The sequence below is a fragment of the Arachis ipaensis genome, chromosome B6 (genome assembly GCF_059453495.1).
Source record: "Arachis ipaensis isolate K30076 ecotype BB chromosome B6, ASM5945349v1, whole genome shotgun sequence".
Lineage (NCBI taxonomy): Eukaryota > Viridiplantae > Streptophyta > Magnoliopsida > Fabales > Fabaceae > Arachis > Arachis ipaensis.
Window position 1 is genome coordinate 14,611,078 of NC_142441.1, and position 14,595 is coordinate 14,625,672.

General features: G+C 31.5%; 1 protein-coding gene across 1 annotated transcript; it reads right to left on the minus strand.

The window, feature by feature from the left end:
• Positions 1 to 1,246: 1,246 nt before the first annotated feature.
• LOC148554684 (uncharacterized) lies at positions 1,247 to 4,950 on the minus strand. The gene is made up of 4 exons (XM_088490437.1): positions 4,892 to 4,950; positions 2,507 to 3,161; positions 2,183 to 2,308; positions 1,247 to 1,349 (listed from the first exon to the last, which is right to left on the minus strand). Exons 1-3 carry the CDS (start codon positions 4,948 to 4,950, stop codon positions 2,192 to 2,194), a joined length of 831 nt encoding a protein of 276 aa, XP_088346563.1. The 3' UTR covers positions 1,247 to 1,349; positions 2,183 to 2,191.
• Between the last annotated feature and the right edge of the window lie 9,645 nt (positions 4,951 to 14,595).

Consider the following 14,595-nt stretch of genomic DNA (forward strand, 5'->3'; position numbering starts at 1 on the left):
ATCACAAAGGCACTACAAATTAAATCAAGAAAATCAGTCTCCCTAAACCTCTGAGAATAAGAACAATAGTTGAAAATAAGGAAATTTTTAGAAAAGCAAGGGTTAAGAAAATTCTCAGGTTTCAGATCATACTCAACAGCAAAATTCATCTTATAATCACCAACCAAAAGGCAAGCGTTCACAATCTTTCTCTCAACTTATCAAGCAGGAAATAGTTCCGTTACAAAAAGTCATATTCAGCAACAAAGAACCATAATGGAAACAGATCATCAATTAGAAAAACAAAACTAAACTTCTAGATCGAAAAACCAGCTAACTTATCACCCAAATAATTCACTACACTTAAGCAAAGAAAATCAACAATCGAACAATCAACAATAACACTCTATTCATATGTTGCATCACATAGTCCTTCTTGAGCAATTAAATAGCTGTTTTCAAAATTATTGATTTGAAAAAAGAATCAAAAGCTAATCAAAATTATGTTAGCTTCAAAAATCATCAACATAAGAAGGAAAATCTCAATATCGCTTATCAAATCCAGAACAAAGCATCTCGATCAGAAACTCAGCAAATTCATGCAATCCACAAATCCAAATACAATTCTATAAGGAAATCAGATGGTAATTCACAACAAACATAAATCGAATCTTTTAAGTAACTCATGAACTATTGACATTAGGAATCATAGAGAACAACCCAAAGACGAAGAAGATTAAAGCACACATTCACAAAATCGGAGAAAATTAGAACTAGCTAGGAGAGAAATCGCGAACCAGAACCAAAATTGAAACCATTGCAAAAACACATTCGAGAAAATCTACCAAAGGATATGTCAAGATTGGGTACAAAGGACAAGAGTAGTAAGAAGTGGTAGAGGACGCATGCTTTCAATAATCAGAAGACAACAATGACATAGAGGACAAAGAGGACATTCCTATAGGCCTTTGATAGTGCCACAATTTGTACAAATAGGCGCGCTTCTATTTATACAATTGTGATCCTATCATAGGACACTTGCTCCATATTACACAGACTAAACCTAAGCTCTGATACCACTTTGTCACAGCCCAAAATGAACCATGACCGACGCTCAGGGAAACAGTTCCCTAGCAAGCCTATCAGACTCAAATATAAATTAAATAAGAAAGTTACAAATATTTTAAAGAAATTTACAGTTTCCAAAATGAATAATTTCATATTTTTAATAAAAGGTAAAATAAATAGATATGGATGGATCCTGCCTGTGACATATGGAGCATATGACGTCTAAGAACTCAACAAAAATGAAGTACCAATTGCAGATCATTACTCTTGAATAGAAGGCTCACACATTCAAGTATTTGTTCCTGAAAAATATTTTTAGAAAAACGGAATGAGTTTTGCAACCCAGTGACTAGACAATACATCTATAATCCACATGAGACCATATAAACATTATCATAAAAATAATTTTAGTTAGAAAATAATAATTTATATGAATATGTGAATCAATAAGGGAGTTCTCATACAGAAATAAAATCAAATAGTCCACACTTAGGCGGCTCCACCTCTAAGGGTAGCCCTTTCCTCTCGTGTGTCCGTACGGAATAACAGATCTAACGTGTGGCCTACACGTTAGGCTAGCAACGCCCCTGCTAGCTGAGGTCTGAGCCAGATGCATCTAGGTTAACGTCATAACCGCCGTTAACTACGGTTTTCTAATACGAGTCTCCCAAACCAATTCAAAACATATAATTTCAAATACAACAAATCTTTGATCTTTCAAATATATAAGGTATCGAATCAAATCAAATCAGATAATATTTTCTCATCCGAATCATATTCAATCATATTTTCTCAATCTTAAGGCATTTCAAACATATTCACAATTCCAAAATAAGTGAGTACCAACCCAATTTCAATACTTCAAAAATACATATTCAAATAAAACCAAATGTTTTAAGATAATATAAACTTTTATTTTCAAACATACATATAGTCTCATAAAAATATATAGTCTCATGTGCATATTAAAATGAGCTTCACAAGGATAAATATTTAGTTCTAATAAATCAATTAGTAAAACCAATTTAAAATCATTTGATAATAATTTTTGTGAGTATAACTAAGTTTAAAGTTCTGTATATCAAAATAATTATAGATGTAAAATCAAACCATTATAAATGTAAAGCCTACTCACAACATGGTCCTAAGGGACCGAAGATATCGAACCCGGAGTGCCAGAATCCAAGGTGAGGAGGATTGAAGTAAAATGAAATAGATGAGCACAGAATTTGGATCGAGACGGTGGCAGCAACTTCCACGGCTACATCGCAGATGAAATCATAACATCAACAGCTCCAACCGTTCCATGATAGCACTAATACCAGTACTCAAGATAATTTCCAGCAGAAACGCAACAAAAGTAGGGCGATAGTACTAAAACAGAGATATATTATCGCAATTAAAACCAGAGCATGTGACAAAAGAAGAAAATATAGCAGAGTAAAGGTGGAAGCGTTACAGTTTCATACATGGAGTCAGAACAGGGGAAAAATTGTGCTGATTTAGAGACAAGAATGAAGGGGGTGTAGGGCTGAGCAAGATCACAACAGGGATGGAGACGGTTCATTAGTAGTGACGTCGGTGATGCTCCCCTGACGACGAGCTCCGTTGATGGCAATAGCAGACGCGACGATGGTGAACGGCTCCTCCATCGCGACTCTTTCTTCCTCCCTTCACTGGCCGACTCAAACTCTCCTTCTTCATTCAGCAATGACGGTGACCCCCAACAGAGATGGCGGCGGTTGAAGCTTAGCGGCGACGGAGACAAGGCGCGGCGGCTGTAGCAGTTTGACGGCGGCGAGGCAGAACGGTGGCAGTCCTTCTTCTGCGTCTCCTCTCTCGCACTCGTCCCTCCTCTCGGACGCACCTTTCTAGGTTCTGGCCTCTGATGGCGACGCAACTGCAGCGAGCTGGACGCGGCTGGCGGCGACGCGACGGGACACGAACGGCATGCTTCAAGTCGGCGTTGATGAGGTGCGACTCTCTCTCTCCTCGCATGTTGGCTCGGCGTGGACAGCTCCCGCCTTCCTCCTCCATTCTCTTCTGGCAGTCTCCCCTTTTCTCTCTTTCCTTTTTCTTTCTTTCTTTTTTCCGTCAGAGTCTGGGTGTGCGTGCTGTGAGGAAGAGGGTGTGAGGGGAGTGAGAGTGTGTGCGGTAGTGAGAGATGAGTGAGTGTGTTAGAAGAGGGTTAGGGTTTGGTTTGAAAAAAGAGGAACAAGGGGTATTGTAGGGATTTTACAAGGGCAGCCGCCAGGGCCACGCAAAACGATGCTGATGATCTCGGAACCCATGGGAAGTTCAGAAGTGAAAGACACAGTAGCATGCTTAAATCTGCGCAAGGGAAGAAACACAATGAAAAACAACTCAATCAACTATATTTGGTAACAGAAAAAAGAACTATAAATATTGCATGCTAGTTGAACACTTTTTTCTGATGGTATTTCCTAACTCAGCGTACCAAAGACTAATCCCATCTGAGCTCTAGCTAAATGTTTGTCACAGTAAATTATTGCATACACAAGTCAGATTTGAGCTAAATACTTATTTAAACAAATGTTTGAACTAGCTACCCAAGTTGGTTCTTTGATGACATATTTAGTATATACTTTAAAAACACTCTTACTAATGATCCAGAAGAAATTATAAGAATAATGATTAGAGAATGGTTCTCCTCACCAGAATTTTGTGTTAAGCTTAATGTGGACTGTTCCTTCCTCTTCTCCAATAATAGTGCGACCGGTGGGGGTGCTCCAAAATCACTTGGGCAAATATACTATAGGATTTTTCTGTAATTTGACAAGTTGTTTCATCAGTCATGCCGAGCTTTGAGGGAATGTTAAAGGCCTTCAGAATACTAATGCACATAATTACCAACACTTTATTGTTGAATTTTATTCTTGGTCTGCCATTAAAGATGAATGTCTAGCCTCTCATCCGTGCAAACTGCTGTTAGAAGACATAGCAATCTTGGAGAGACGTCTTCAGAAGATGGAGTGGATCCATACTTTTAGAGAAGCTAATGCTGTAGCCGACACCTTGGCTAAGAAAACTCAGCATCTTCGATCCCTATAGGTTTTCATTTGTTTGAGAGGCCACCTCCCTAATAACATGCGGCTCTATTTTCTGATTCTCAGAAAACTCTTAAAATAAGGAGTAAACACCCAACTCGATTCTTATCCATTTTTACGAAAGATAAAACAATCTTTGTAAAAAAGAAGAGACACTTCGATCTTCAACCTTTTTATTTTAGGACAATAAGTTAAAAAATCTGCTAAATAATAATAAAAATTAGTTTTTGGGAGATTTAAAAAATTCCTTCACCAATGGTGGTTAAGTGAAGAAAAACCATTGATAAAAATGATATCACAAAAAAAAAGTAATTATAATACAATACCTTTTAAAGAAAAAAAACACGTCGAATAAAAAATGAAAGAAGAAAACTTTAATGTTGATAATATTGGTATTGGTGATGATGACAGTAGAGAAGATAATGATGATAATAAAGTATGATTATACAATAAAAATAATAGAAGTAGGAGTGATAACTGATAATAATGAAAATGAAGAAAGTAGTAATAGTAGTGGTAGTAATTCATTATATGGTTGAAAAGAATTGGAAAAGTATAGGTGAACAATAATCCTAGTGAACAATATGAACAATGGAGTTACAAATATAAATTACTCATAAATTTAATTAATGATGTAATTAATTTAATTATAGTAATAACTATTTTTCAAAATTTAAAATATCAGATTTTTGAAATAGGGAACTGTAACACGTTTCATATCCTCGTACCATATCTCCTCTCTCTTGCAGTGGTCCTTCCCAATAAAGAAGGTTCACTTTCCAGTCCACCCACAACCCACGATGCCCCCTGTGCCAACGTCCGACACCACCGCCATCACTACCGGCGACCACCGTCGCCTACCCCCTCTCTCTTCCTTCTCTTCTCTTTTTCTTCCCTCTTTCTCCATTTCTCCTCAATCCCCTGTACGTTATCCCTGATCTCTATGCAAAGTCCAACCCCGCATGAGAAACCCAAGTGCAACCCAGCAACGGTTGAGCTCTGTGCCGCTGCAACACCGCCTCTGCTACTCCTCTCTTTCTATTCTTCCCCTTTCACCAACGCAGGTTCCATGCTTCCTCCTGCTCGTGTTATTTCGTTTATTTATTTTAACTAATTTTTAATTCTACTTTTAGTGTTTAGATTAGGCTTAGATTAATAGATTGATATTTTTTGGATTCCAAAATGTTTGATGGCTGATTTTTCTTGATTGATTGCTGCTTAAATTGAGTTTAAAATCCCTGTTTACATATTGTGCGCACTATATGCTCGATAAAATGCCTGAGTAAAACTTTTTGTTTAATTCTTATGTTTGCCCAACATTTGTCTTAAATTTTGTTATCTTTAGGCATTATAATTCAAAATTGTGTAATGTTATGCTATTTTTAATAATGTTTAGATTGAGTTTTGACATGGCACTTGATTATTAGTTTTATTTAAACACTAAATTGGTTTAAAATTTTAAATTTAGTCATTTAATTAGTGTAATTTAAGAAATGCATATCATGTTTAGTTATGTGAATTGAATGAAACTACCAATTCAGGTATGTTTTAATCATTCCACATGGTTGCCATTAGATTATTTTAAATTCTCATCCTTATGCTTCCATGCCATGCATGCACAAATAAATATGATCACAACTCACTTTACAGATGGAAATATATGCTCTAAGTGGAGATGCTGTTCAATTTGGATGCTCACTAAATATGTTTTTTTGTTTTGGCATTCTTTTTTATTTTTTCACGCTATATAATATTGTTAGAAAATATATGTACAGTTGTGTATAAGATACAATATAGTACTCAAAGGTCCTAAAATTTCAATTAGCAAGTCCATAATACATACAACACTGATTACTATTATAAGAAAAATAAATTAATTAATAAACAAATAAGGAGAAGAAGAAATAAGAGAGGATTGACAAGGAAGGAATTGAAGAAACAAAAATGGAGAATGAGAATGTATCATTCACATCCAAGAAGAAATAATGAGCTTTTTGACTTTTCAAAGCATAGAAATGGACTTGGTTTTAGATTGTGTAGGTGTGATTCAGATGTAGCAGATCCATGCATGCTCTATTCAAATACTTAATATAAGCCTAACTAATTAGGTGAGATTTTTTATGAGTACCCTTTTCATTGCTATTATTTCTTGTAAGTTATGTATAGTAATAAATTTTTAATGATATTTTTGGAAAAGTATTAATAAAATCTTTTTAGTTGAAACTTGTTTAATAGTACGGTATCTAATTAGTTTGTGTATGTTTGATTGTAGGTCATAGAATGTACGGACATTACTGGAAGTGATGACACGGATCTTGTTGACGAGGTTCGCTCTCTAGTATGTTGCTATTTTTTCGTGAACTGCATATTTGAATCGACCATTAATCCTCATGTTCATCGAATGATGTATGTTTTGAACTGATTCGCAGTTACCGGATCATAGTTGCCTTGTCGAAGATGAAATACCAAGAGTTAGGATGCGGTTTGAGCATTTGAAGTTGGCTTAGGATTTTTATGCAACATATGCAAAGAAAGTCGGTTTCGATTCAATAGCGTAGCGGATGGTTATTTGGTACCCAGATGGTTATTTTGTAATAGCCTTGGTGTGATGTGTATAATTAGTTACAATTATTTTAAACTGGATATTCTATTTAATAGGATAGCGGATGTTTATTTCTATTGTTACCCATATGGTTATTTTGAATAGTTTGGGTGTAGTGTGTGATTCGTTAAAAGTATTATAAACTGGATGTTCGATTTAATAGGAAAGCGAATGGTTATTTCTTTTGTTACCCATATGGTTATTTCGAATAATCTGGGTGTAGTGTGTGTGATCAGTTGCAAGTATTTTAATATGGATGTTCGATTCAATAGGATAGCGGATGGTTATTTTTACCGGTACCCAGATAGTTATTCGTAATAGTCTTGGTATAGAGTATGTGGTCAGTTACAAGTAATAAAGGTTGGATGTTCGATTCTATAGGCTATCAGATGGTTATCTCTATTGTCACCCAAATGGTTCTTTAGAAGAGTCTTAGAGTAGTGTGTAAATAGTAACAAATAGTAGAGGCTGAATGTTCGATTCCATATGATAGCAGATGGTTATTTTTGTTGGTACTAGATGGTTATTCTTAACTAATAACTTTTACGCTTCGCTAATATCTTGAAATAGAATCAAAGTAGTTAGAGAACTAAAAATGTTATTCACCATGGAAATTTATCATTTTTGTTGTAACAAAATTTCACCACGAAAACACGTAAATAATGTGAAAAAGGTATTTGTGGTCTTAAGACTAAGGTCCAATTTAGGTTAACAACTTAAATAAGCTCTTTTGAAAAAAGAGCTTAAAGTAGAAGGACTTTTATTAATAGCAACTTATAAATAAGTTATTTGTGTTGATTTTTAGTTATAAAAGTACTTATTTTAAAGTTGTAGTATTTGGATAAATAACTGAAAAAATACAATTTTTTTACACAAGAGAATGTATATTAAAATTCTAATTCATAATAATCTTGATGGCAATGCAAAAGAAATTATTGTATAGTTAGTACTTGTTGTTTTATTGTGCATGATATGGTAGGTGAAAATAAAAAATGAATATGAAATGTGTGTCAATATATATTTTGTTGTTGTTTTTTAGTTTTTTTATTGTGATTTTTCATAATTTAAAAGTAAAAAAAAAAAAAGTAGCTTCTGCTACTTCCCAAACAGGCTCTAGGTACATCTATTGCTTTCTCTGATTTTGGTTCTTCCTCACAGGTTCATTAATAGTCCGCTCGCATTATTTAGAAAAAAAATTTCACACACATAAAAAATATTATTTCTATATAACTATGTATTATTCTTAAAATTTTAACATGAGTCTTTACAACATCCATGATCGAAAATAATAAAGTCATAAATATGTAGACATCAAACATTATGCAACTATAATATTTACAACCAATTTAACTCATATCTAGTTAAGTCACCACTAAAAGCCATCTCTTTTTTGCATCCATCGTTTCTTACAAAATTAAACATACGTAATTCATAGAAACTAAAAGTCAATCACATGAACCAGAAACATATAAAGAAAAGAATTCTAAGATATGAAGCCCAAACTCCATCAAATTTCATATCGTTCGCTTTAATCCAAGCATCAATGAACCATATGATATTACTATCTTTGCTGTAATTTCAAAAAAAAATATGAAAATCAACCGCAGAACACCCACAGTCGTGCACAATATAAGTACACAGGCAGATAACAAAAAATCAAGTAAAACAAGGTCCTTGAAAGTGTAGCAATCAAAATTGAGCTCCTGATTACAAACGTCACCAACACAAGTTATAATATAATCAGCTTGATTGACTCCAGATATTAGTAACAATAGAAATTGTTTCCTAAATGCTTTATATCATGTCACAAGTCTAAACTTTAAACATTCATCTAGTATAATTTTTTCCTCTCCAAGTATTAATAAAATCAAAAGGACCAATTAACTTGCAAAGTCAAGGCAACGCACTATTTATATTTATATTCTATATAACTATGAATTATTTTAAAAATTTTAGCATGAGTCTTTACAACATCCATGATCAAAAATTAAAAAAGTCATAAATATGTAGACGTCAAACATTAAGCAAGTATAGCATTGACAACCAATTTAACTTATATCTAGTTAAGCCACCGATAAAAGTCACCTCTTTTTATCATCAATTGTTTCTTACAAAATTGAACATCCCTAATTCTTTGAATTTAAAACTCAATCACATGAATCAGAAATATATAAAAAAAAAGACTTCTAAAATATCAAGCCCAAACTCCATCAAATTTCACACAGTTCACTTTAGTTCAACCATCTATTAACCATGTGATTTTACTATCTTTACTGTAATTTCAAAAAAATATATGAATATCACCGACAGAACACCAACAGTGGTGCGCATTATGAGAACACAGACAGATAACAAAAAAACAAGTAACACAAGGTCCCTGGAAGCGTGGCAGTCAAAATTGAATTTCTGATTACGAAAGTCACCAACACAAGTCATAATATAATCAGCTTTATAGGCTCTAGATATTAGTATCAATAGAAATTGCTTCCTAAATGCTTTATATCATGTCACAACGCCCAACTTTAAACATTCATCTAGTATAATTTTTTGCGGCCCAAGTATTAATTAAATCAAAAGGACCAATTAACTTGCAAATTCACTGCAACGCACTATTTATATTGACTTAGTCACCGTTTTTAAAGTCTAAAGCTGGTATATTTAAAATGTTCCGAAATATTGATTGCCATGGTAGTTAAAAATCCTGATTAAAATGTAACTAGAGTCTTCACATGGTCAAACTCAATGCCAAAACTACTTTCATTTAGATCCTATCCAATCAAATGCATCAAATACAAGTAAACATGTGAGAAAAAGTAAAATATACTTTCAGCTAAAACTAGAAAAGTATAAACTTATTCCAAATTATAATTACAATTTTTTTCCTTAAATAAACAAACAGGATACCAATTTAAACCTATCTCTTCAAAATCAAACATACATAATCAGACAATTGAATAGTTATTCAAACATGCCACCCTTTTAGGTTAGGTATTCGGAGGAAAAAATGTCTACATCCTAAACCAAATTTCAAACAGCTGTGCCAAAAAAAAATAACCATCCATTTATGTATAGAAATGACCATCTGACTTAGATTGACTAAACAACTCACAAAGCAACAAATTTTAAGCACGTGCTTCACACCAATTGCTGACTAACTAATACCCGGAGGCAAAATAAACCCAAATACAGTCAACCATTAAAAAATAAGTCACGAAGAACAGGTCCTGAGCAATATGCACGGGTCAGTATTTTTCCCAGTTTTCTTATCTTAACAAACACCTGAAAAACTCAAACAGGCCCACCAAGTTCCACAAGCAGCAAAACCCTTCTATGCAACCCATAACATGAAAATTACGGTGAACATCTATGTAACCCATAACATGAAGGAACGACTATCGGGAACTGACCTTCAATAACGGCATGCAAACACACCACACGGTTGCTTTGGTGTTGCCCGAGGAAGACTCCAAGCGGCGCGAACATGCAGTGATTTCAACCTCCGGAGATGGCCGTTAACAGACAACGTGGGTGGCGGCTAGCCGACTTCCACACGACGCCAACTCGGGGATTCGCCTACTGCTGCTCTTCTTCACAATGGAGGCCTCCCGAGGGATGGTCGGTTCAGCAATGGGTAGAATAGACGACGGGAAGGAGCAGAAAAGAAGCACCGGATATGAATTGGTCTGAGTTTCTCATCAATCCCGTTTCAAATGGGATAGAAGAAGGGTACTAGTTCCTGAATGGAGTTTAAATTGAGGGAAAGTGGAAAAGTTTTTACCGACAGGTCAAAAAGGGGGGGAGTGGGTGGGAATTGAATGTGGGATGATTACGATGTTAATAATTAAGAGAATTAAAATTAGGATTTTGGGAAGGGGGTGTATAAGGTAAACTGTGTTAGTAAGCTAATTGAGCTAGTTTTTAGAGCCCATTTTTTCATATTGTTCAACAAAGTCATTGTCCTCCTAGCATTTTCCAAAAGAATTTTGTAGGGGTTTAAAACTCCACAAAATACAAATAAAATTTTTATAAAATTAATTTTTGTTATTTAATAATTTTTTTAACAGAAAAATCGTATTATCTCAAAATAAAAAAGTTGAGAACTAAAATATCCATTTTTTTTACAGAAATTATATTGTCTTTCGTAAGAATAGACAAGTACAGAATTGAGTTTTTATTATAAAATAAGTATCTTTTGAAAAAATTAGTTCATAATAAATGTACGTAATCCTATCAGGATTGACATTTAATTTTTAAGTATTCAAAATAATTATATTTTTTTGGATACTCATTTTTATTATTGTATGTATCATATTTTTTCAAAATTTTTAATCAAAAAATAATTTCTTTTGATCTGGAAGGTAAGATATTATAAGAGTTATAGTTTTGTTATAATGGTGTCTTTAGGATTCATTTAATTAATATAGATTTTAATTTTTAATATTAATGTTAAGTAATTCTTTTGTTAAAATAATAAGAATTACAAATTAAATGTAATAAAATTTTACCTAATATCTTCTCTTTCTTAAAGTTGATCGGAATTTCATATCGATAATATGTTGTTAAAATAAATAAATAATTTTTTTTTTTATTGTTTATGGTATATTTTAACCTGACAGGTTAAGGATTAATCTATAGCAAATCTAAATTTTATTTAAGGATTCTATCATTAACCAATAAATTATTGCATGTATAAGATAAAATACAAACTTCCAACACTTATTTAAACAAACTAAATGAGCTAACCATTACACCAAGTTAAGTTGGTTCTTTATTAATACTATCTAATATATGTATCTCGTTATATTTGAGATTTTATAATACACTGGTAATAATAATATACTTATTATAACATACATATAATTTGCTTTGAAGCTGAGGTATATATAATCAAACGCCTTCGTGGCTATGTGCTATTTTAATAAGCTACTTGATGTTCAATGCGAAGGCCTTTCATAGGCCAAAACGACTTAGCCACAAGCAATGAGGTCTATGATGAGGAATTGATAACAGAAAAGTCGAATGTTACAACGGCTTGGTCATGAGAAACGCGAAGCCCAATTTGTTGACCATAATTCAGATTTCTCTTGCTTATAATATGCTTAAAAGGGTGAATTGAATAAACAAAATCTTGCCTTGCCTTAACCGCATCATAACTAGGTAGGTCCGTCATGGTTGCACCCACATGTGGCTTTTCACCCAAAGCACGAATAGGCTCAAACCAGAATGACTCTTTCTTGCACAATTTTGTATCATATGTCTTACAAATATCAACATCATAGATCACTATCTTTACTGGCCTCCACGACTCCAACGCTTGGCGGCTACTCTCATTCATCTCTCCTAGGATGTTTGCTTCAAACTCCTTGGACGGTGGGATCTTGATGCTATCCGATTTCATGCAATCCCTTGTGAGCTTGATTCTGAATGGCCATGGATTATTGTTGCCATTGCTGGACCAATCTTGTGTGGCATAAGCCATCGTAACTTTCAATTCAGCCCTTTTATTTCTGGCAAGAAATGAACAATGAAACGATACGTGATATATGAGCATGTATGTGTGTGTCTAAAGAATCCAAGTCCTAACATATATTATGCATGGATTTCATGAATAAATTATTATTATGATTCACGTTTAATGTCTTACCATCTTGGACTTTGTTCCAACCTTGGTCATTGCCACTTATGGTATTATTCACGATTTCAGATTTTACTCTGTATCCAACTGTAATTTGCTGTTAGTCTTACACAAAACATCATTAGCAATTTAGCATAAAACGTAGCAATGCATTAAGTGAATCTAAGATTGGACTTATCTATTTGTAGGAAATTAAATGGCACATGAGAAATGCAAACATAATCTTTTTTTGAAAAATTATGCTACGTATACACTAAAATCAGCTACTAAAATCAGTCATCAGTATAAAATAATAAAATATATGCTGAAATACAAATACACATTAAAAATAAATTAAATCACATATGTATTTATATAAAAAAACACTAATAACTAATTTTAGTGACTGAATTTAATATACAAATAATATTTTTTATTTCTGAAAACATAACTCTATATTATATAAAATATTTGTGTGCATGTACTCAAGAGCTTAAGAGAGATTTATAATAATTGAGTCAAACAATTTTACATCCTAAATTTTTACTTTGTATAATAGACAATAAAAGTGTAAATATGTATATATCTTAACATTTTTTTTAAATAAAACTAACTTAAGAAAAATAATTATAAAAAAATAAATTAAACAAAAAAAAATATTTAAGTATTATCACGTAAATAGTTATATTATTTTATGAATAATGCATTCCAATGTGAAAAGTGCTTGGAAAGACTAATGGGCAAGTTTAATTGTCCTTCTAATTCTATAAAATTTACATTTATTAAAATTTTGTCCAATTTATTAGTATGTGTTTTCTCTCCTGGTCACTAATTTTATTCCTATTTTATCCACAATTAGTTAATTATAATATTATTAAATCATCAATTGTAATAAAAATAGTACAAAAAAAGAGTAATATTAATTGTTTTTATTTAGGTTCGGTTTTAATTCATCCTAGATGAATAAGAGAAGGATAAAGTAATAATCTAACATATAGAATAAAAACAATCAAATATAATCAATGATAACATAATAACAAAAATAATTAAAACCTCATATCCAATGCATCAATTAACCCAAAAACAAAAAAAAAAAGTAAAAATAAAATTTTTCTTCATGTCCACTCTAGCGTTCTAATAATCCAGATAACCATGTCTTTGTATTCTCTTATTTTGATAAAATTTTTTATTAATGAGCGTATATAACAAAATCACTTTAATGTATGTGGTATAAATTAATTGAAAAGAATATATCATTTTATTTTAGTCTCATAGCACTTAGTAATAACTCTAATATTAATTAATTTTTAATATAATTATTTTATATTAAAATAATCTATTATAAAATATATAATTTATAATTATGTTACATTTTCAAATTTACTAATTATTCTCATGCGAGTATATATATGGAATTTGGGTGAAATGTTATTAAAAATTTTTAATGATCAGTTTGTTAAATTTTTAATTATCGAAAATACAATATTAAATTTGACTTTTAAAAGATATCTTTTTAAAAATTATAGTACATATGTTTGATAAATTAAACTAAAAATAAATAATTTTTAATTAGCACAAAAAATAAAATTTTTCTTTGATAAAATAATTTTTAAATTAAAAAAATATAATAAATATAAATATAAGAATAAATTTAAATTTTATTAGTACATGAAATTATGTTAGATTTTTTTTTAATTTTGATAAATATAAATTAACTTTGAAAAGTACTCTAACTTTTAAAAGTGTACAAAGACATACAAATGATTTTATTAAACTAAATTAATTATAATTTATCTAAGGTTTAATTACTTTGTTGATTTTTATAATTTTATCGAATTTTTAATTAGATCTCTATACATTTTTTCTTTTTAATTAGGTTCCTGCTATACTGCTTTCAATTTTATAATTAGATCCTTTCTAAAGTAAAAAATATTAGAGTTAACTAAATACTTTTTCGCAGATAGAAAGTATTTATAATTAATAATTTAATTAGATATTTGACCACATATTTTTTTTTTTGAAAAATATTTCGTTAATTTTAACATTTTTTATATGAAAATGACCTAATTACAAAATTAAAAATAATATAGGGACCTAATTGAAAAAAAGTATAGGACCTAATTATAAATTTAGTAAAACGATAGGGAGAATAATTAAACTTTTATTTAATATATCAGTTACTTTATTTTATTAGGATAAATATCAAACTATTTAATTTAATTTTTAGTATTAATATAATGATTTGTAACATAATAATTTATATT